Source organism: Martes martes, assembly GCF_963455335.1.
Source record: "Martes martes genome assembly, chromosome: 9".
NCBI lineage: Eukaryota > Metazoa > Chordata > Mammalia > Carnivora > Mustelidae > Martes > Martes martes.
Window position 1 is genome coordinate 98658449 of NC_137896.1, and position 24269 is coordinate 98682717.

Genomic DNA, 24269 nt, shown 5'->3' on the forward strand with positions numbered 1-24269 from the left:
ACTGTCTGGTAAATAAAATAGAATTTTATTCCTCTTAAAACAGCACTTTAAGTAGGCTTCATGCTGTGTTGATCTTGGGACCCTGAGATCAAGAACTGGACTGAGATCAAGAGTTGGACGCTTAACCAACTGAGCCATCCAGGTACTCCATTGTCAAAAATTTTTTTAAACAAAGCTAAGATGAAACCATTTTCAGACCAAGAAGATATTGAAGTGGAAATTCAAACATGTACTAAATAGAATAATGGTGAATATATATCAAAACTGGTGAGATGCATCTGAAGCTAGGATTACAGGGAAATTTATAGGCTTAAGTGCATATATTAAGCAAAGAGCAATCTAAAATGTAATGATTAAACTAATAGGAGGGAAAAAATGTAAAAGCAGAAATTAATGATATAGAAACATATATTCAATAGATAAGATCCAAAACACCAGAAGTAGATTTTTTTAAGTTGTTAGTTTTTTGTTTTTTGGTTTTTTAAAGAGAGAGAGTGAGAAAATGCATGCTCTGTGGGCAAGAGGGAGGCAGAAAGAGGATCCTAAGCAGGCTCCACTCCCAGTGTGGGGCCCAATGCAGGTTTCAACCTCATGACTCTAAGATCATAACCTGAGCAGAAATCGAGAGTCTGGGAGGGGAGGAGCAAGATGGAGGAGTAGGAGACCTAAATATCATCGGGTCCCAGGAATTCAGCTAGATAGTTATCAAAACATTCTGAACACCTACAAACTCAACAGGAGATCAAAGAGAAGAGCAGCAATTCTAGGAACAGAAAAGTGATCACTTCCTGGAAGTTAGGATGTGTGGAGAAGTGAATCAAGGCGATATATGGGAAGAGAGACCACAGGGGTAGGGCTGGCTCCCAGCAAGTGGTAAAGCAACAGAGCACAAAATTGGAACTTTTGGAAGTCTGCTCAGCCAAGGGAAGTCACTCCAGAGGCTAAGCAGGAGGTGGAGCCCTCACGGGGACAGTATGGTCTCAGGACCTGCAGGGTCAGGAAAAGATCAGGGGTGTCTAAGCGTAGCAAAGCTCCCAGGTATCAAAGCAGGGAAGCCAGCAGCAGAGACGGAGCTGAGGAGGGGGCTCTCAGCTCAGGGTTACCTTAAACCATGACCCAAGGCATGGTCGGGCCACTGCTCTTCAAACAGGGACCCCACTAGTGGCAGATCCAGGGAGACCCCCTTCCTTCCTCCTCTGGGAGGATTGGCACAGGAGCATGCTGCAGGAATCTGCTGGGTTTGGAGACTTCAAACGGGGCTGTACACCAGGGATAAAAACACTCTGTCACAGGGCGGGTGAGCACGGAGCATGGCCAGAGACCAGGGAGATGGGAGTGGTTGACTGTTTTTCTCTGAGGGCACACTGAGGAGTGGGGCCCCAAGCTCTCAGGTCTTCCAGGGCCAGAGATTGGGAGGCCGCCATTTTTATTGCTGTCCTAAAAGTACTATGGAAAGCATTCAGGGAACAAAAGTTCCTGAAAGCAAAATCGATATTATGTAGCCTGGCCCCTGGCAAGGGGTGGGGGGTGCAATTCCACTGCAAGCAAAGATATTTGAGAATCACTGCAATAGGCCCCACCCCCAGAAAGTAAAAGAACATCCAGCCAAGACCAAGTTCACAAATCAATGAGAACTATAGAACTTCAGAGCTAGGGAAATGCAATACAGAATTCATGGCTTCTTTTCCCATGATTCCTTAGTTTTTCAAAGTTAAATTTTTTCAGTTTTATTTTTTTCATATTGTATTTTAAAAAAAAATTGTCCTCTATCATATCTTAACCTTTTTGAATATTTTATCAATACCTTTTTTAAAAATCTTTTTTAAGTTTCATTATTATAGTCACATTCTATCCCTTCATTGCCTTATTTTTTGTGTATATATACGTTTTTCTATATATACAGTTTCTTCTAACAGACCAAAATATACCCTAAATCTAGCATACGGTTTTGTTTTAGTCTCCAGCCATCATATTCTTTCCTTTTTTTTTCTTTTTTCAACCAACTTCTTATCTTATCAGTGCCTATTTTAGAATGTTTTTAAATTTTCATCTTTACAGTCACATTCCATCCCTTCATCATGTTTCTTCTTATTTTTGTATATATATGTTCTTCTTTATTTAAAATTTTGGGATGCAATTTCTTCTAACAGACCAAAATACACCCAAAATCAAGTGTGTGGCTCTGTTCTATTCACCAGTCATATACACACACACACACACACACACACACACACACACACACACACATACACACACACATACATACACACATACATACATACACACATACATATGCATATATATATATATATTGTTTCTTCCCCCCTTCTGTCTGCCCCCCCTTCAGGTCTCTTCTGATTTGGTTAGTGTATATTTTTCCGGTGTCATTGCTACCCTTTTCGGATTTTGTTCTCTCATTCATCTATTCTTATCTGGGAAAATGACAAGGTGAAAAAACTCACCTCAAAAAAGAAAAAAGAACAACAGGCAATGCTGATAGCTAGGGACCTAATCAACGTGGACATTAGTAAGATGTCAGAACTAGAGTTCAGAATGATGATTATCAAGGTGCTAGCTGGGCTCAAAAAAAAGCATGGAAGGTACTAGAGGATCCCTTTCTGGAGAAATAAAAGAACTAAAATCTAACCAAGTTGAAATTTTAAAAAGCTATTAATGAGGTGCAATAAAAAATAGAGGCTCATACAGCCAGGATAAATGAGGCAGAGGAGAGAATTAGTGATATAGAAGACCAAATGATAGAGAATAAAGAAGCTGAGCAAAGGCAGATTAATGACTATTGGACCATGAGGAGAGAATTTGAGAGATAAGTGATACCATAAGACCAAAATTATCAGAATAATTGGGATCCCAGAAGAAGAAGAAAGAGAGAGAGGGGCAAAAAGTATATTGGAGCAAATAATAGCAGGGAATTTCCCTAATTTGGTAAAGGGAACAAGAATCAAAATCCATGAGGCACAGAGAACACCTCCCTCAAAATTGATATAAATAGGTCCACACCCCGTCATCTAGTATAAAACTTACAAGTCTCAGCGACAAAGAGAAGATCTTGAAAGCAGCTCGGGACAAGACATCTGTAACATACAATGCTAGAAATATTAGATTGGCAGCAGACCTATCCACAGAGAACTGGAAGGCCAGAAAGGACTGGCATGATCTATTTAGAGAACTAAGTGAGAAAAATAGAGCCAAGAATACTGTATCCAGCTAGCCTGTCATTGAAAATAGAAGGAGAGATAAAAAGCTTCCAGGACAAACAAAAAATTAAAGAATTTGCAAACACCAAACCAGCCCTACAGGAAATATTGAAAGGGTCCTCCGAGCAAAGAGAGCCTAAAAGTAACAGATGAGAAAGGAACAGAAAAAATGTACAGTACAGTCACCTTACAGGCAATATAATGGCACTAAATTCATATTTTTCAGTAGTTACCCTGAATGTAAATGGGCTAAATGCCCCAATAAAAAGGGTATCAGAATGGATAAAAAAAAACAAGACCCATTGATATGCTGTCTGCAAGAAACAGATTTTAGACCCAAAGACACTTTCAGATTTAAAGTGAGGGGGTGGAAAACAATTTACCATGCTAATGGACATCAAAAGAAAGCTGGGGTGGCGATCCTTATATCAGATAAATTAGATTTTAAGCCAAAGGCTACAATAAAAGATGAGGAAGGACTTATATCATACATAAAGGATCTTTCCAAGAAGATCTAACAGTTTTAAATATATATGCCCCTAAAATGGGAGCTGCCAATTATGTAAACCAATTAATACCAAAATCAAAGAAGCACATTGACAATTATACAATAATAGTAGGGAATTTTAACACCCTTCTCGCTGAAATGGACACATCATCTAAGCAAAAGATCAACAAGGAAATAAAGGCTTTAAATGACACACTGGTCCAGAGGGACATCACAGATATATTCAGAACATTCCATCCCAAAACAACAGAATACACATTCTTTTCTAGTGCACATGGAACATTCTCCAAAATAGATCACATCCTGGGTCACAAATCAGGTCTCAACTGGTACCAAAAGATTGGGATCATTCCCACATATTTTCAGACCACAATGCTTTGAAACTAGAACTCAATCACAAGAGGAAAGTTGGAAAGAACTCAAATACATGGAGGCTAAAGAGCATTGTACTAAAGAATGAGTGTGTCAACCAGGAAATCAAAGAAGAATTTTAAAAGTTCATGGAAACAAATGATAATGAAAACACAACTATTCAAAATCTTTGGGACACAGCAAAGGTTGTCCTGAGAGGAAACTATAGAGCAATACAAGCCTTTCACCAGAAACAAGAAAGGTCTCAATTACACAACCTAACCCGACACCTAAAGGAGCTGGAGAAAGAACAGCAAAGAAAGCCTAAACCCAGCAGGAGAAGAGAAATAATAAGGATCAGAGCAGAAATCAATGAAATAGAAACCCAAAGAACAGTAGAACAAATCAATGAAACTAGGAGCTGGTTCTTTGAAAGAATTAATAAGATTAATAAACCCCTGGCCAGACTTATCAAAAAGATAAGAGAAAGGACCCAAATTAATAAAATCATGAGTGAAAGAGGAGAGATCACAACCAATACCAAAGAAATACAAACAATTATAAGAACATATTATGAGCAATTATACACCAGCAAATTTCACAGTCTGGAAGAAATGGATGCATTCCTAGAGACATATAAACTACCAAATCTGAACCAGGAAGAAATAGAAAACCTGAACAGACCCATAACCAGTAAGGAGATTGAAGCAATCATAAAAATCTCCCAACAAACAAGAGCCCAGGCCAAACGGCTTCCCAGGGGGAATTCTACCAGACATTTAAAAAAGAATTAATACCTATTCTCCTGAAACTGTTCCAAAAAATAGAAATAGAGGGAAAACTTCCAAACTCATTTTATGAGGCAGCATTACCTTGATCCCAAAACCAGACAAAGACCCCATCAAAAAGGAGAATTACAAACCAATATCGTTGATGAACACGGATGCAAAAATTCTCACCAAAACATTAGCCAGTAGGATCCAAGACTACATTACGAGGATTATTCACCATGACCCAGTGGGATTTATTCCTGGGCTGCAACGTTGCTCAACATCTGCAAATCAGTCAATATGATACAATTAATGTATATAATTAATTGTACAATATAACATGTACAATTAATGTATAAGAAAGAACAAGAACCATATGATACTCTCTGGGGCGCCTGGGTGGCTCAGTGGGCTGAAGCCTCTGCCTTCGGCTCGGGTCATGATCTCAGGGTCCTGGGATCGAGCCCCGCATCAGGCTCTCTGCTCGGTGGGGAGCCTGCTTTCTCCTCTCTCTCTGCCTGCCTCTCTGTCTACTTGTGATCTCTGTCTGTCAAATAAATAAGTAGAATCTTAAAAAAAAAAAAAAAAAGAACCATATGGTACTCTCAATAGATGCTGAAAAAGCATTTGACAAAGTACAGCATCCCTTCATGATCAAAACTCTCCACAGTGTAGGGATAGAGGCTACATAACTCAATATCATCAAAGCCATCTACGAAAAACCCATAGCAAATATCATTCTCAATGGGGAAAAACTAAGAGCTTTTCCCCTAAGGTCAGGAACACAGCAGGATGTTCACTATCACCACTGCTCTTCAACATAGTACTAGAAATCCTTGTCTCGGCAATCAGACAACAAAAAGAATAAAAGGCATCCTAATCAGCAAAGAAGAAGTCAAACTCTCACTCTTTGCAGATGATATGATACTTTATGTGGAAAGCCCAAAAGACTCTGCTCCAAAACTGCTAGAACTCATACAGGAATTCAGTAAAGTGTCAGGATATAAAATCAATGCATGGAAATCAGTTGCATTTCTATACACCAACAGCAAGGCAGAAGAAAGAGAAATTAAGGAGTCGATCCCATTTACAATTGCACCCAAAACCATACGATACCTAGGAATAAACGTAACCAAAGAGGCAAAGAATCTGTACTCAGAAAAAGAAATTGAGGACGACACAAAGAAATGGAAAAACATTCCATGCTCATGGACTGGAAGAGCAAATATTTTGAAAATGTCTATGCTACCTAAAGCAATCTACACATTTAATGCAATCCCTATCAAAATACCATCAATTTTTTCGAAGAAATGGAACAAATAACACTTAAATTTATATGGAAGCAGAAAAGACCCTGAATAGCCAGAGGAATGTTGAAGAAGTAATCCAAAGTTGGTGGCATCACAATTCCAGACTTCAAGCTCTATTACAAAGCTGTCATCATCAAGACAGTATGGCACTGGCACAAAAACAGACACACACACATCCATGGAACAGAATAGAGAGCCCAGAAATGGACCCTCAACTCTATGGTCAACTAATCTTCAACAAAACAGGAAAGAATATCCAATGTTATAAAGACAGTCTCTTCAACAAATGGTGTTGGGAAAATTGGACAGCCACATGCAGAAGAATGAAATTGGACTATTTCCTTACACCACACACAAAAATATACTCAAAATGGATGAAAGACCTCAATGTGAGACAGGACTCCATCAAAATCCTTGAGGAGAACACAGGCAGCAACCTCTTCAACCTCAGCTGCAGCAACATCTTCCTAGAAACATCATCAAAGGCAAGGGAAGCCAGGGCAAACACAAACTATTGGGATTTCATCAAGATCAAAAGCTTTTGCACAGCAAAAGAAACAGTCAACAAAACCAAAAGACAACCAACAGAATGGGAGAAGATATTTACAAATGACATCAGATAAAGGGCTAGTATCCAAAATCTATAAAGAACTTCTCAAACTCAACACCCAAAGAACAAAGAATCCAATCAAGAAATGGGCAGAAGACATGAATAGACATTTCTGCAGAGAAGACATCCAAATGGTCAACAGACACATGAAAAAGTGCTCCACATCACTCGACATCAGGGAAATACAGATCAAGACCACAGTGAGATACCACCTCACACCAGTCAGAATGGCTAAAATGAACCAGTCAGGAAAGGACAGATGTTGGCAAGGATGCAGAGAAAGGGGAACCCTCCTACATTGTTGGTGGGAATGCAAGCTGGTGCAGCCCCTCTGGAAAACAGTATGGAGGTTCCTCAAAAAGTTGAAAATAGAGCTACCCTATGACCCAGCAATCCCACTAGTGGGTATTTACCCTAAAGATACAAATGTAGGGATCCAGAGGGTTACATGTACCCAAATGTTTATAGCAGCAGTGTCCACAATAGCCAAACTGTGGAGAGAACCTAGATGTCCATCATCAAAAAAACAAAATTTTGCCATTTGCCATGACGTGAATGGAATTAGGGGGTATTATGCTAAGTGAAATAAGTCAATCAGAGAAAGACAATTATCATATGATCTCTCGGATATGAAGAATTTGAGAGGCAGGGCAGGGGGGCGTATGGGGGGTAAGGAGGGCAAAAATGAAACAGTGCTAGCAAGGATATGGAGAAACAAATATTCTCAGTGGAAGTTGAATTCAGAATGGTGGTATCACTTTGTAAAACAATTTGATATTATAATAAAGTTAAACATACATACACTGTGTCAAACAGCAGTTCTAGTCCTAGGAATATACAAAAGAAAATGGAATGTGCATGTATACCAGCAACATGTAGAAGAATGTCTAGTGCAGCATTGGGTGTCATAGCCAAGAAGCAGAAATAACCCAAATGTCCATCAAGAGCAGAATAAATGAATAAATTGTGGTATAATCACGGGGTGGAATATTATATAGCAATGAAAAGGAATGAACTACAATGACACACAATAATATAAATTAATCTTAAAAATAATGTTGGGGCACCTGGGTGGCTCAGTCAGTTAAGCTTCTGTCCTCTGCTCAGGTCATGATCTCAGTCCTGGGATGGAGCCCCATTTCAGACTCTCTGCTCAATAGGGAGCCTACTTTTCCCTCTTGCTCTGTCTGCTTGTGCTCACTCCTTCTCTCTCTCTCTCTCTGCCAAATACATAAATAAATCTTTAAAAAGTACATTTAAAAAATAATGTTGATTGAAACAGACCAAATATATAAGATATGTATATACAATATGATTCCATTTATATAAAATATAACATCTAGTAAAATTAATCTGTGGTGTTAGAATTCAAAATGACTTTTACCTTGAGAATGAATAAGTCTATTGATTGGGTAGGTGCTAGGAATCCTCTCTTTCTTATGTCCTGTGTGGTGGTACAAGTATACAGTCACTTCAAGAGATTTCATTAAGCCATACACTAATGATTTATGTACTTACTGTATCTGGATGTGAGACTTCAAATTTTTTTACGTTTTTAAAAACTGATCTATAGTGCTGGAAATCAGGATAACATGTCCCTGTGGGAAGGAGGAAGGAAGAGTCATTGGAATAGAAAGAAGCATAAGAGCATGTCTCTGGGGATTGGCAAACTTCATTCTCAACCATGGGTATTCATTTGTGGTAATTCATAGAGCTATATATTTGGGTTTTTAGACTTTTCTATATGTGTGTTGTAGTAGAAAATGTTTTTTAAAAACAAGGAAAAAATATTTACACATCAATTAAAATGAGGATTTGAAATGTGTGCATATTTTAGGAGTCTATGTAATTTACATTTCTTCATAGTCTCATTGCTTATAAATAACAGAAAACGACATCTTTTGTTGTGGAATTCAGGGTGCAGTCAATTTCACTGGGGCAAGGACAAGGACCCATTGCTGAAAGAATGATCAAAGAAGCAATGAAATCAGGAAACTGGGTATTTTTGCAAAACTGCCATCTTGCTGTTTCTTGGATGTTGGCAATGGAAGAACTAATTAAAACCTTCACAGACTCAAGTATGTTGAAAACAGTAATTGCATAATAATAGCTTTTTATGTAGATTTTCTTTGTTGAATCCAATCTTGTAATAATTTTTTATTGTAGGAATTATGTTTTCCCATATTAAAGAGGAGGAATTTGAGAACTAGAGAGTTTTAGTTAAATTACACAATCCAAACCTGAAAAAAGATCTTCAGACTTCCAAGTTGTGGGTATGATACACTGGATCATTTCTATTTCATGTTCCTTTCTATGGAGGCCATTTGAATTCAAAATTGATTACCTAAAGGCATGGTAAAAGAAATAGAAAAATGGACGTAAGATAAAGAAAGGAAATTCAGTCTTTCACTACAGAGAGAAGATTCACAGATTCAGATTGCCACCAATCTACCTAGAGTCATGTTTCACTACTTCTTATTCTCTATGACTCCTGTACCAACTAACCCTCACGTGTGCCTCCTAGCCATGTTGTAGAATATCCACCTCAGTGCTTTGGAGCCAAAATATAACTCAAAGACAGAGTTTAGGATAAAGAGGAACATAGCTATATTGCTTTGCCAGGCAAGGGAGGCTGCAGCAGGCTGTGACTTTCAAAATGGCAAGCCCACCTGGAGGAAAGAGACTGGGGGATGGGGGGGTGGGTGCCACCAGGTGGAGAGGGGCAAGTTAATGGGAAATTACAGGATCTAGCTGGTTTTGACAGGAATTATGTGTATACTACCGAGCTATTCATCTTCTCTTCAGGGTGGTACCAGGTTTCTGAAACAGCAGGCTAAGAAAGGAGGAGGGGAGCTTTCTTTGCAAAGGAAAGGAAAAAGGTGACTTAGTTTGAAATTGAGCTTCACTGAAGCATTAGTGCAGCCATTTTGGTTTTCGTTCCACTCCATGCTTTCAGGTGGCTTCAGCCACACACCCTCCATGGGCATGCCCAGCATTATTCACAGTTGCTACCACTAACTATAACATCAGCACTTTCTTTCCCACTCAAGAAAGTATAATGGACTGCAAAGAAAGAAGAGGATTTTTAGAATCTACTCATTTTAGAATGTTAGTATAAAAATAATTGAAACCTTAGGAACAATATTTTTGTTAATAAGCATGGTGAGCCCCACTTTCCTGCTAACCTAGGATATCCAGAGCCCTTTCTCTGGGGTCTTCCTTTATGCCCTGACCACAGAAGCCTTCTGGGAAGGTGAGAGCTATACAGCGGGTCTTGCAAGTGACTTTACTTACTGCTAACTTTACAAAGTGGCCAGCCTATACTGGACACCACAGAGCCAAGACATAGCAGCCATCCCCTAAAGATCCCTCATTTCCTGGTTCCCCACTCCTTGCCTTTGTAGGCTGCTTCTTCCAGCAAGGATAAAGTTGTCCACATCAACCATCCAGAATTTCCACTGTTTTTACCCTTTTTTTTTTATTTTTTAAAAAAATTATTTGTTTGTTTGTTTTTTAATTTATTTTCAGTGTAACAGAATTCATTGTTTATGCACCATACCCAGTGCAGTGCAACAAGAGCGGCCTGCTTCCAACTGGGCCTGCAGCTTATTTCTATTTAAATAATTAAAGAAAAAAATAACAGGAAGGTATTCACCACTGTTCAGGGGTTGCTGATGATTAGGATTATAATTAAGAAGGAAATGCTAGGGAAGGCATCAAAAAAGCCATTTGCTGCAGTGCAATTACAGTAGTGGAACTACTTTGAAATAGGGAGGCATTGTGACTGGGACAAGAGCGAGTGTATGCTGGAAGTTGGACAGGCTATGGAAGCCAGCCGAAGTTGCGCCTTTGGCTTACCAAGCTTAAATGGATTTAAAAAATCATCTTCTGGCCCTTGTTACAATCATTTAGTAATGTACCTATTTGAGTTCTGATGTTTAACTTAAACCCATTTAAAATAAAATACAGGGTGCCTGGGTGGCTCAGTTGGTTGAGCGACTGCCTTCGGCTCAGGTCATGATCCCGGACTTCCAGGATCGAGTCCCACATCGGGCTCCCAGCTCCTTGGGGAGTCTGCTTCTCCCTCTGACCTTCTGTCTCATGCTCTCTCTCACTCATTCTCTCTCAAATAAATAAATAAAATCTTTAAAAATAAATAAATAAAATAAAATAAAATACATTCAGGTGATAACCTGAAAAGAGTAAGTGAACGGAAGAAAAAAGAAACAAAGGAAGAAGCAAAAACTCCAGACTTGAAATTCTAAGACCCAAGTAGAGTTCTGCCCCTACTACTTCTTGTCTGTGCTACAATATCTCCTCTCTGGGCCTCAGTTTCCCCAGCCATAAGATGCCCACGTGGCATCTTCCCTAGAAACCCTATGCTAAGATGATTTCTAAGACTCCATTCCAGCTCAAAACTTCTATGATGTCTATGAAAGTTAATATTCTTGATGTTTCTGCAATTATAAGAGAAAAAGGATGAAAAAAAAGTACTTCTTTAAATCTGCTTTTCTCATGTTTTGCATTTTTGGTTATTGAAATCATTAGCCCTAAGATTTTGGTTGGTGTCTGACTTCTATACCTGATAGTTTTTATCATGCAAGCAACTTCAGTATTGCTCTAGAATTGTACTGGAACTAACTTAATTTTAGTTATTTAATGTAGTTCATGAATTTAGATCACCAAAATAAGGAGCATAAATTCAGCTTTAATCTGCATTCATTCACTTAATAAGTATTTGGGAAGCTACCATGTACCATGCACTGTTCTAGATGTTTAAGGTAGAACAATGAACAAAACAACCATAGATATCTACCCTCCTAGAACTTAAATGTTAGTGAGAGGGAACGAACAATAATTAAACCATATAATAAGTAGTTTATATGGTATGATAAAATGTGGCTAGTGCTTTGGGGGAAAAGAAAACAAAAAGGTCAGGATGAAATGGGGGGGGAGTGATAGGGAGAAAGAGTGGATAGCAATTTAAACATGTAATCTGGGTAAACCTCTTTTAGAAGGTAACATTGGACTAAGACTTGAAGAAAGTGAGGGAATCTAAAGGAAGAGCATTCCAGGCAGAAGGAACAGACAATGAAAAGACTCTAGCGAGGGAGCAGGCCTGGAATGTTGGAGAAACACCATAATATGTACTTAAAAACCAGCACCAAGAAAGTCATCCTTGGGTGATGCCTGCATCTTCCTGTAATAGGAATACCACTTTTCCCAACTTTGCTCCAGCCTTTTGAACCCAGAAGGGAACTCATTTTCTGACATTTTCTGTGCAGAGCTCACAAAGTAAACATATTGACTTAAACTTCTTCATGGTACTTATGAAGTCTGTCCATACCCCTGCACCTTCAGTTCCCTTTGAACTTCTCTGTAGAGAAATCCCTTTCTTCTCCATAGGACTTTCTGACCATTTTCATGCAATTTGCCATAAAATGAATGGTTTAAAAACAAAACAAAACACTTCATGAGCACTGGCAATAACTGTTCTATTTTTTTTAAGATTATTTATTTATTTATTTGCCACCGATAGAGAGAGAGCTCACAAGCAGGCAGAGAGGCAGGCAGAGAGAGAGAGGGGAAGCAGGCTCCCCTGCTGAGCAGAGAGCCCAATGTGGGGCTCCATCCCAGGACCCTGAGATCATGACCTGAGCTGAAGGCAGAGGCTTTATCCACTGAGCCACCCAGGCACCCCTAGCCATCCTATTTTTTAATTGAAAATTTTCCCAATCTCAGAGGGAAGATCCTTAACACCTCCAAGTATTGAAAATTAATGTGTCTTTAATTTCTTTACTCAGATGTGCTAGTTTCTGGATTGCCAAACTTTCATGTAGTAAGAGTTTCTATAAAAATTCCTCCCGCCTCCATTTTGAACATTTTACAACATACAAGACTTTAAACAAACTGGTCTTTAAACAGAGCTTATGGTGGTTTTTTTGCTACCTCATAGTAAGTATTTGTTATGTAAAGTATTAAGTTAAGCATTTTCCTTTTTTGTTGTCTTTTCTTTGTTTTAAACAGATATCATTATCAAGGATACTTTTCGACTCTTTTTAAGTTCCATGCCTAGCAGTACATTTCCTGTTACAGTTCTTCAAAATTCTGTCAAGGTAATATATGCCTATGGTTGGAATGGTCCAAAACAATTGGGCTTAATGTGTTCCCCAAGTGGGTCCAGGGAACCCAGGCCCCGTGCAGGACCACATCAAAGTCTGGGTGGCCCAGGTGGGAAGGGAGAAGTCAGTATACCTTCACCTGATAGCACACAGGTAAAAACTTTCGCAAGCCACTCGCATCCTTGGGTGCCCTAGTCTGTTGATCCTTCAACTCTTTAAGAAAATGTCAAGGATGCAGAGTAGTGAGAATGGAATCCCTCCCAGAATTAAGAGAATATTTCAGCATGTGAGAGACAGGAATGTAGGTAGTATGGCTGCTGGATTTCAGTGCTGGAAACCTCCAATATATGGGAAGCCTCTGCATATGAATGATCACTCAGGAACAAGAGATGCCTCTTCCCTCTCTGTCATGTCATCAAGGAATGCCATATGTTGGGATCCATGGAAAATCCAATGGGGAAGGCCTGAACATACTTTCTGGCTCATATTTAGAAAATGGACACCAAAAGAAATTGTCTGAGGTTCTTGTGGAGACGGTTCACCCACTGTAGGACTAAAGACCCCACCAGGCCCGACTCTGAAGAGACTGAGGCTGAGCAAGATACAGAGCAGACCCCCACATGCCAGGAATGCCCCCAAGGGTATCAGTTATCTACATGCTCTCGATGGCTTCAGTCTATGTGTGTTATTCAGAAATAATGCAAATCTATAAAATCCCCCTCTCTGCCCCCTATGTGTCTGAGTCCAGGTAACCAATGAGCCTCCGAAAGGTTTACGTGCAAATATCAGACGAGCATTTACTGAAATGACACCTTCGTTTTTTGAAGAAAATATACTTGGAAGAAAATGGAGACAAATAATATTTGGCATCTGTTTCTTCCATGCAGTTATTCAGGTACCCTCAATTTTTGCTTTTTAGTGGAAACAAGAAAAAAAGTGGGAATTACATGAAAGCTTACAAGTGACATTGTGAAGTGCTGAGGCCCCATTCAGGTTCTGAAACGAAGCTGTTCTCACTCAGTAGCTGATCTCTGTATTCCCCTCACCTCTGCAGCTCACAGCTTTGCCTCCCAGCTCTACTCTGATTTGACTAAGGGACACCGTCACCTGAATATATGCATGAGGTCAAATTCAAAAGCAAAAAAATAAGTCTCCTCAGCTATGCCTCACTCCCAAATCTGCTTCCCTCCAGACTCTACTGCTGAAATTGGTAGTCCCATATCTCCATAATTTCAGGATTATTTTTATTATTCCTTCTTTGCACATACATATCATGTGAGTCTATCATTTTTTCTTGCGATAATTTCATTCTTGCCTGTTCCTGTTTGACTGGGCTCACCACCCTTAAGAGCCTCTTCCCTGTGACCAGAGCCCCAAGGCCCTTGAAAAATGACCTTCAACTCAGTACTACTTTCTCCTTCTCTCTGCTCAAAGTTCACTGCTGTGATTTGGTGTCCATCCTGTGACCCTGCACTTAATTTCTGACTCTTTGACTACATGTTTCCAGACAGTGTCTTATTTAGACTGACTGCCTGGGTTTCAAATGTGTATGGTCTCCAGAGAAAGAAAAAAAACAAAGATTAAAGACACAAGATATGAGATAAAGATGTAAACAAGGTCTTAGAGCAGATCCGAAGTTGAAGCCTAGATGATTAACTGATTTTACAGAATGAGGATGCCCAAATTCAACAGAAACCTTTTATTTCTCAATACTTCATACAAACTTAATTTTATCAAATTTTATGTAGGACTATTTTCATTCTCCCTTCTAGGAGAGAAAAAAGTTTGGCCCTCTTGGCTGGAATATTTGCTATGAATTTAATGACAGTGACAGGGAATGTGCTTTACTGAACCTCAACCTTTATTGTCAAGAAGGAAAAATTCCCTGGGATGCGCTCATTTACATTACTGGTAGGTATGCCCACATGGCCAGGCCATGGCCCTTACAAAGATGGCATCTTTTCCCCAATATTCGATAGTGGTGATGATGACTTCTGATAGTCCCTTTGTGAAGATAAGACCATGATAAGAATATCATGAGAATATTTACACATAGGAAATGGGCAGGTGTTTTCCCAAATACTAACAGCAAAACTTATATCACTCTTGATACATGCCAAGTACTATGTTCAGCACTTCCCAAGAATTAGCAGATTTAATCCTCACAACAGTCCTCACCTCATAGGGTTGTTATGTCCCTATTTTATACATGAGGAAACTGAGGCACACAGTTTATAAGTGATGGAACCAAGATTGAAATCCAGTCAGTCTAACCTTGAGAGTCTGTGCTCTTAAATTCAAGAGATCTGAACTTTGACTAGTAGAGACCTGTTGATTCAGGTATACTTGTGAAAAAGGAAAAATATTTCAGGAATTACAATTTTTAGCAAATACTAATTGTGGCCACATGGGACCTTGTGCCAAAAATTAGGCCCAATGTGGAATATGTAGGCCCAAGTAATGAAGAAGAAATGATTTGCACTGGGAAGTGGAGGAAGAACACTCTGAGAAGGGGCAGAATGGGAATGGGGGGTTTTCACTGGTGGGTAAGGGAAATGGAGAACAGAGAGGGATCAGGTGAACTAGAGCCTTGGAAGGCAAATAAACCTTGGAAATAGAGGGCAGTGAAACAACACTGAAAATGAATGAGGGCCATCCTCAGAGTGGACCAAAAGGGGTGGTCTTGGAATCTAGGGGGCTACTTTATACTTTGACCTCTAGGACTCCACTACTCCAGTGGGGCCAACATTGCTTAACAAAATGGTGATAGTCAATTGACCTTATACCGATGATCAGCTTACTTTCAACAAAGGTATCAGGGCAGCTCAGTGGAGGAAGGATAATTTTTTCAACAAATGGTGCTGGTATCCATCTGCAAAAGGATGAATTTGGATCCTTATCTCATATGATACACAAAAATTAATTCAAAGTGAGTCCTGTAAGAGCAAAATGTAAGATCTAAAACTATAAAGATCTTAGAAGAGCTTGTAGAAGAAAGCATATAAGTAAATCTTTGTGACTTTAAATTAGTGACTTATTAGATATGACACAATAAACACAAACAATAAAGAAAAAATAATAATGGACATTATCAACATTTAAAACATTTATACTTCAACAAACACCATCAAGAAAGTTAAATGACAAGGCACAGACTGAAGGAAAATATCTGCAAATCATTATGTCTGATAAGGCACTTATATGCAAAGTATATAAAGAACACTTACAACTTAACAGTGAGAAGAAAAATAATCCAATTTAAAAATAGGCAAGGGGCACCTGGGTGGCTCAGTGGGTTAAGGCCTCTGCCTTCAGCTCAGGTCATGATCTCAGGGTCCTGGGATCAAGTCCCGCATCAGGCTCTCTGCTCGGCAGGGAGCCTGCTTTCTCCTCTCTCTGCCTTCCTCTGCCTACTTCTGATCTGTCTCTGTCAAAGAAATAAATAAAATCTTTAAGAAAAAAATAAATAAATAAATAAATATAGGCAAAACAATGAATCTTGGAACACTGAAAAAATAAAATTTTTTTTTAAATTTAAAAAAATAAAAATGGGCAAAACAGAGCAATCTTTACTTTCAGTGCCATCCTGATCAAAATACCAGTGGCATTTTTCAAACAAACAATCCTAAAATTTGTATGGAACCAGAAAAGACCTCAAATCACTAAGGAAATGTTGAAGAAGAAAAACAGAGCTAGGGGCATCACGTTGCCTGATTTCAACCTTTATTACAAAGTTGTGGTTACCAAGACAGCATGGTACTGGCATAAAGACAGACACATAAACCAATGGAACAGAGTAGAGAGCCCAGATATGGACCCTCAACTCTATGGTCAAATAATCTTTTTTTTCTTTAAGATTTTATTTATTTATTTGACAGAGATCACAAGTAGGCAGAGAGGCAGGCAGAGAGAGAGAGAGGAGGAAGCAGGCTCCCCGCTGAGCAGAGAGCCCGATGTGGGGCTCGATCCCAGGACCCTGAGATCATGACCTGAGCTGAAGGCAGAGGCTTTAACCCACTGAGCCACCTAGGCACCCCAATGGTCAAATAATCTTCAACAAAGTAGGAAAAAATATCCAGTGGAAAAAAGGCAGTCTCTTCAATAAATGGTGTTGAAAAAATTGGACAGCTATGTATGTATAGAAGAATGAAATTTGACTATTCTCTTTCACCATACTCATAACACAGAGATAAACTCAAAATGGATGAGAGAATCTCATCGTGAGACAGGAATCCATCAAAATCCTGGCAGTATCCATCAAAATAGGCAAAATAACCTCTTCGACATTGGCCACAGCAACTTCTTTCAAGATATGTCCCCAAAGGCAAAAGAAAAGTGAAAATGAACTTTTGGGACTTCATTAAGATAAAAAGCTTCTGCACAGCAAAGGAAACAGTCAACAAAACAAAGAGGGAACTCACAGAATCAGAGAAGATATTTGCAAATGACACTACAGACAAAGGGCTGATTTCCAAGATCTACAAAGAACTTCTCAAACTCGGGGCGCCTGGGTGGCTCAGTGGGTTAAAGCCTCTGCCTTCGGCTCAGGTCAAGATCCCAGGGTCCTGGGATCAAGCCCCACAACCAGCTCTCTGCTCAGCAGGGAGCCTGCTTCCTCCTCTCTCTCTCTCTACCTGCTTCCCTGACTACTTGTGATCTCTGTCCATCAAATAAATAAATAAAATCTTAAAAAAAAAAAAAGAATTTCTCAAACTCAACACCCAAGAAACAAATAATCATGTCAAAAAATGGGCAGAAGACAGGAACAGACACTTCTCCAATGAAGACATACAAATAGCCAACAGACACATGAAAAAATGTTCATCGTCATTGGCATCAGGGAAATTCAAATCAAAACCACATTGAGATACCACCTTACACCAGTTAGAATGGCAAAGGTTAAGAAGGCAGGAAACAGCAAATGTTGGAGAGGATGTGGAGAAAGGGGAACCCTCTTAAACTGTTGGTGGGAATGCAAATTGGTGCAGCCACTTTGGAAAATAGTGTGGAGATTCCTCAAAAAATTAAAAATAGAGCTACCCTATGACCTGGCAATTGCACTACTGGGTGTTTACCCCAAAGATTCAGATGTAGTGAAAAGAAGGGCCATGTGTACCACAATATTCATAGCAGCAATGTCCACAATAGCCAAATGGTGGAAATAGTCGAGATGCCCTTCAGCAAATGAGTGGATAAAGAAGATGTGGTCCATATATACAATGGAATATTACTCAGCCATCAAAACGGATGAATACCCAACTTTTGTACCAACATGGATGGGGCTAGAGAAGATTATGCTGAATGAAATAAGTCAAGCAGAGAAAGTCAATTATCACATGGTTTCACTTACTTGTGGAACATAGGAATAACATGGAGGACATTAGGAGAAGGAAAAGAAAAGTGAAGTGGGGCAAATCAGAGGAGGAGACAAACCATGAGAGACTGTGGACTCTGAGAAACAAACTGAGGGTTTTAGAGGGGAGGCAGGTAGGGGGATGGGTAACCTGGTCGTGAGTATTAAGGAGGGCACGTGTTGCATGGAGCACTTGGTGTGGTTCATAAACAATGAATTTTGGAACACTGCATCAAAAACTAATGATGTATTTTATGGTGACTAACATAACACAATTTTTAAAATGGGCAAAAGATGTGAATAGACATTTCACAAAAGAAGACATATAAATGCCCAATAAGCACATGAAAAGATGCTCAGTTGAAGGAAATGAAAATTAAAGCCAGAATGAGTTACTACTTCATACCGACTAGGATGACTATAATTAAAAAATTAAACAACAAATAAAAGAGTAACAAAGTGTTGGCAAGGATGTGGAGAAAGTGGAACCTTTATACATTGTTGGTGACAATGTAAAATTATGGGGCTACTTTGGAAGATTTTTTAAACAGACTTCCCATATGGCCCAGAAATTCCACTCCTAGGTATATACCCAGAAAAAAAATGAAAACACATGTTCACACAAAAACTTTGTACCTGTTTATAACAGCATTACTTCATAATAGCCCCAAAGTGAAAACAACATGAACTTCCATTAGCTGGTGAATAAAAACACAATGTGGCATATCCACACAATGTACTATCCAGCCATTAAAGGAACAAAGTACAGATATGTGCTGCAACATAGGTAAACCTCACACACTCTATGCTAAGTTAAAAAGTCAGGGACAGGGCTGCCTTGTGGCTCAGTCAGTTAAGTAACCTAGTCCTGATTTCGGCTCAGGTCCTGATCTCAAGTTTCTGGGATTGAGTCCTGAGCTGGGCTCTGTGCTTGAGATTCTCTCTCCAGCTCCCTGTACCCACACCCCCACTCTCTCTCTCCAACCCTCTCTCTCTCTAATAAATAATCTTTTTTGTAAAAGTCAGCACAAAATACCACATTATATGATTCCATTTATATGAAAGTTCCAGAAAAACCAAATGTATGCAGACAGAAAGTAGATTTCTGGTTGTATAGAGCAGGGGCAAGAATGGGGAGTGACTGAGAAGGGGCACAAGATTTCTTTTGGGAGATGATACAAATGTTTTATTGTTTTTAAGATTTTTTAATTATTTATTTGACAGAGAGAGCACAAGTAGGGGGAACAGCAGGCAAAGGGAGAGAGGAAGAAGCAGGCTCCCTGCTGAGCAGGGAACCTGATGTGGGGCTTGATCCCAGGACCCTGGGGTCATGACCTGAGCCGAAGGCAAGATGCTTAATGGACTGGGCCACCCAGGCACCCAAAACAATGTTTTAGAATTAGATTGTGGTGATGGTTATGCAAAACATCACAGGCTTACTAAATATTACTGAATTATACATGTAAATTTTATGTGGATTTTATGATTTTTAAGTTATAGCTCTTTATTAAAGTGTTTTTTAAAAAGCAGATAGGAGAAAAGGGCTGAATGCTTTATCCATAGGGTGGTATTTTTGGCAGTCATTTATGCATTAATCCAGAAAATACTGCCTAATACTCTACAACAGATGCTAGAAATACAAAGATGACATAGACCCTGCCTGCCAAAAACTCATGGTGTGGAGGGTGGAGATAATGCATAAACCCTATGTTAGAATAATAACCAAATCAGAAGTGTATGCGCAATGCTGTGGGAATTCAGAAGGAACAACTAACACGACCCAGGGGAATCCGGGAAAGCTCCGCTGGGAGCTGAGTGCTGACCAGCTACACTGAGCTAAGTTGGGCTCACTAGGAGAGAAAAGGCAGGAGAGCACACTGGGCTGAGAGAATTGTGACATAAAAGCCCAACGGGCTGAGGTTTGACCTGATTATAGTACTTGTGAGCAGTTCTGTTGGGTTGGTGCATAGTATGAAGAGGGGATGTACATGGAGGGGAGTTTTTATTCAACAAAATGGAAAAAAAAAAAAGGTAAGTTGAGGGCACATCCTAAAAGGCCTGTGTGTGTTGTCAATAAATTTTGGTTCTACTTTGTAATCAACAATTGGCAATCATAGCCCTTTAGGCTGTAAAGAGATACAATAATTTACAAAGCTATAATAAAAGCAACATGAAGGACTGAACAAGAAGATACAGCAACACCAGTGGGGAGACTAAACAGCAGAGAATAGGGGCACCTTGGTGGCTCAGATAGTTAAGTGTCTGCCTTCCACTCAGGTCATAATCCCAGGGTCCTGGGATTGAGCCCCATGTTGGGCTCCCTGCTCAGCAGGGAGTCTGGTTCTTCCTCTCCGTCTGCTTCTCCCACTGCTTGTGTGCTCTCTCTCTCACACACAAATGAAAAAATAAAATCTTTTTTTTAAGATTTTATTTACTTATTTGATAGAGAGACACAGTGAGAGAGGGAACACAAGCAGGAGGGGTGGAAGAGAGAGAAGCAGGCTTCCCGATGAGCAGGGAACCCAATGTGGGACTCGATCCTAGGACCCTGGGATGGAACCCAATGTGGGGCTTGATCCCAGGACCCTGGCATCATGACCTGAGCCGAAGGCAGATGCTTAAAGACTGAGCCACCCAGGCACCCCTAAGATCTTTTAAAAAAACAACAAAACAAAAAAAATCCATAATTATAAACAGGAGAAAATAAACAAAGAAATACTGAGGAGGCTTTAAATATGAGAAGGTATTTGGGGGTGGGGGAAGTCTTAAAATTTTATAGCGTAAAGTATAGCAATACATAAGTCCAGGAGACAGATCTGAGCTCAAAAGCATGCAAGAACAAAGCCAAATCCAAGGCTATCTCTCAGCCAGCCCCTGGGGATAGGAAAGGAAGAGAAGGAGGAAGCCACCACCCTGGGATCTACAACAAGACCCTCAGGGACTGTGATGCCTGGGCCAGGACAGGTGATGGGCATGTATGGTGGACACTTCCTCCCCAAGTCCCTCTTCTGGGAAGACCAAACCCGGAAGACTACTTCCTAAAATTGAGCCCCAAAGTGAGTCATCTACTCTGAGTCAAATTATTTACTCAGTTTGATCCAAGAAAAGGATAAAACTCAATCTGGATAGAGAAGCACAAAGTCTGATGATTTGTAAGGAAAATATTTCTGTGCTCCTTCTCAAAATGTAGATATTGTCCTTTGTGACTTAAAAAAGTACTTTAGGGCAACTCTTTCTTCTCACCACCTACCAACTACAGAAGTCTTCATTTTCCTGGCCACCCTCCTTTTCCAGACACCATCATGCAGCTGGAGAAACTTGAGCTTACATTCCCATCCAGCCCCAAGGTTCCAAGAGGAGCTTCGACTTAGGCCCAGACCTGATGGACCCACTACAAAGATGTAACTGAACTTTGTGTTCCAAGATTTTCTAGAAGGTGACTGAAGAATATACCCAAGAAAATACAACAGCATCTCTTTCTTCCCTCTTAGAATTGCTAATACAGAGACTTAGCTACTTGACCATTAGCTGTAACACCTATTCTACCTCTACTCCCCTCCCTCTGAGTGGCCGACCCAACATGACAGACCAACAGTGCTTCAAGAGGAGAGGAAAGATAAGTGTCCCTATAAGAGGTGCTTGTAAAGACATTGCTCCCTTAGAATAAATAAATTATTGAGATTCCAAAGACTGAAATAACTTTCAACCAACCATCCGAGCTTGAAAGAGAATGAAAAACATTTCTTCCTGACATAATGGAAGTTATGGAGATGAGAATGGATGAACAGTCAGAGGATTCAGAAGTTGACAATGTCAGGACCATAGGTAACATCCTTCTGGGAGCACTACAGTGATAAATAACGAAATGTAGCAATGGATCTGGAGTTTTCCCAAGGAGTTATATCAGCAATAGATACTATTCCAACACAGAATAGATATTATTCCTACTTATAATTTTGGGATGACAGTGGAGCATGCTGAAAGTAGTTTATCTATGAAAAAAGAGATGGAATACTAAAAAGTTTTAATTCCCACAACATCATTTCTGTGAGGCAAGTTGTCTCTTTTACCTTGGACCTATCTTTCCTTCCTAGCTTAATTTTAATAATTCTAAAGTATGTATACAGTTTAAATGTCTTGTTGTAAATGTTTTGGTTCCATTTACTTACTGGCCTCGAAAAGAAGCAGGGTTGCCTAGGAAGTGTATATGTTTTAGAATACTGTGATCAATGATTGAATAAGACCCAAAATCAGTATTTTGCAGCAAAAGAAGAGGAAGAGGAAGAAGAGGTGGAGGAGAAAGAAAAAGGAGGAGGAGGAGGACAGCAGGAAGAAAAGGGGGATAAAGAGGAAGAGGAAGAAGGAGGGAAGGAAGGGAGGGAGGGAGGAAGGAAAAGGGAAAAGAGAGAAAAGGGAGAGAAAGAAAAAGGTAGGAAGGAAGGGTAGGAAGAGGAAGGAAGGATGGAAAGAAGGAGGGAAGAAAAGAAAGGAGAAAAAAAGAAAAGAAAAAGAAATATGTAAATATATCTCAGTGGCTTTGGTTCTGGTTATTTGGGGAAAGCAAAATAATCAGGGTAGGGTACATATACTCGGGTTTTTTTCCTGCCTTTTATTCTCTTTTTAGAGAGTAGTGGAAGGAAACTTGGATATGCTCTTTTTACTTTCAGTTCCAAATAAATGTGTATATAAATAAACCTATTGGGATTTGGGAAAGCATATCAGTAAAAAATGTGTTTTAAAATGCAAACTCCTTTTCAGGTGAAATTACATATGGTGGTAGAGTTACAGATACCTGGGATCAAAGATGTCTTCGTACAATCTTAAAAAGGTTCTTTTCTCCTGAAACATTAGAAGAGGATTATAAATATTCTGAATCAGGTAAATGACTTTTCAATATTCTGGAAAGGACAGTTTCCAAGAAGTCATTGGTGGTATCTCTCAGTTTTCCATCTAGGAGCTCTCGGTGTCCAGCCATCACAGCCCAGTCCCCATGTGCGCCTACGCCAGCCCCATGCTTGACCACCTCCAAAACTGGTTTGGCAGTTAAAGTACAAAAATATCTTTTATGCAGTATCCACTTGGAGTCCTTCTAAAATGGGTCATACTCAGTCTAAATGTGTTTTCAAAGTTCTATAAATTTGGAGCCCTCACCAATGTGTGACTTTCAACAACACACCCCTGGACTCCCAGAATCTTGAGAAGTTCTAAGGAGACACCCTGAAAGAGTAGGAGACTAATCACAGGCTCGAGGCCTCAAGAAAAGGGAAACAGACCAGGCGCAGTAATGAAGGCAAAGAGGGTGGAGAAAACAATCCCCTTTTCTGTGGAAGGCCCCGGATTATAGCCACCATCTGAACAGGCAGAGAAGGACTAAATTTGATAGTACAAAGCTGGTCTATTTGCAAATGTTTGCCTTCTGTGTTTGCAATAAACAGGCATCTATTTCGCACCCTTGGCTGACAGCCTACAAGAGTTCAAGGACTACATTGAAAATCTGCCTTTGATGGACGACCCAGAAATATTTGGAATGCATGAAAATGCCAACCTAGTCTTCCAGGTATGTGGCCTTTTAACCTAAAATACATTTGCATATTGTGTATGTAAACTTGAAACATCAATAATCATCTCACTAGTTCCACAAATTATTATATACTTAAATAAGAAAAGTAAATGTTTCACCTCAACTTCAGCATTCAATTCCAATTTAGCCTGTTCCCTCTGGATCCCTCACAGCATCCAAATATCACCATGCACTTTTCCCTGTCCAAGCCATGAAATAAGGTCCATCCCTTAGGACCTGGAATACTATAAAGGTTGGAGACTAGGTTTGGCTCACAAGGCTGAAGGGAATCATCTTCCTTTTCAACTTAAATTTTTCCCATACAAGTGTTAAAGAGGGAGATCTACCTAGATATCAATGAATCCATAAGAAACAACAGTAGTACTTCCAGAAAAAATAGACCCAGGAGGTCAGTGCTCTGCCATCCTATGTCATGGTTCTCTGCCATCAAAAATTGCTTTTCTGGGAGG

The 24269-nt window shown here is 39.7% G+C and overlaps 1 protein-coding gene across 1 annotated transcript in view; it reads left to right on the plus strand.

The window, feature by feature from the left end:
• The window catches only part of DNAH6 (dynein axonemal heavy chain 6), a gene marked incomplete at its 5' end in the record, with an annotated part of 237936 nt that overhangs the window by 181737 nt on the left and 31930 nt on the right, over window positions 1-24269 (plus strand). Inside the window, 6 exons of the mRNA XM_080813644.1 lie at window positions 8682-8842; window positions 12792-12880; window positions 13635-13781; window positions 14659-14797; window positions 22998-23117; window positions 23675-23796. Of these exons, the coding sequence (XP_080669770.1) occupies window positions 8682-8842; window positions 12792-12880; window positions 13635-13781; window positions 14659-14797; window positions 22998-23117; window positions 23675-23796 (778 nt within the window). The remainder of the gene's footprint in view (window positions 1-8681; window positions 8843-12791; window positions 12881-13634; window positions 13782-14658; window positions 14798-22997; window positions 23118-23674; window positions 23797-24269) is intronic.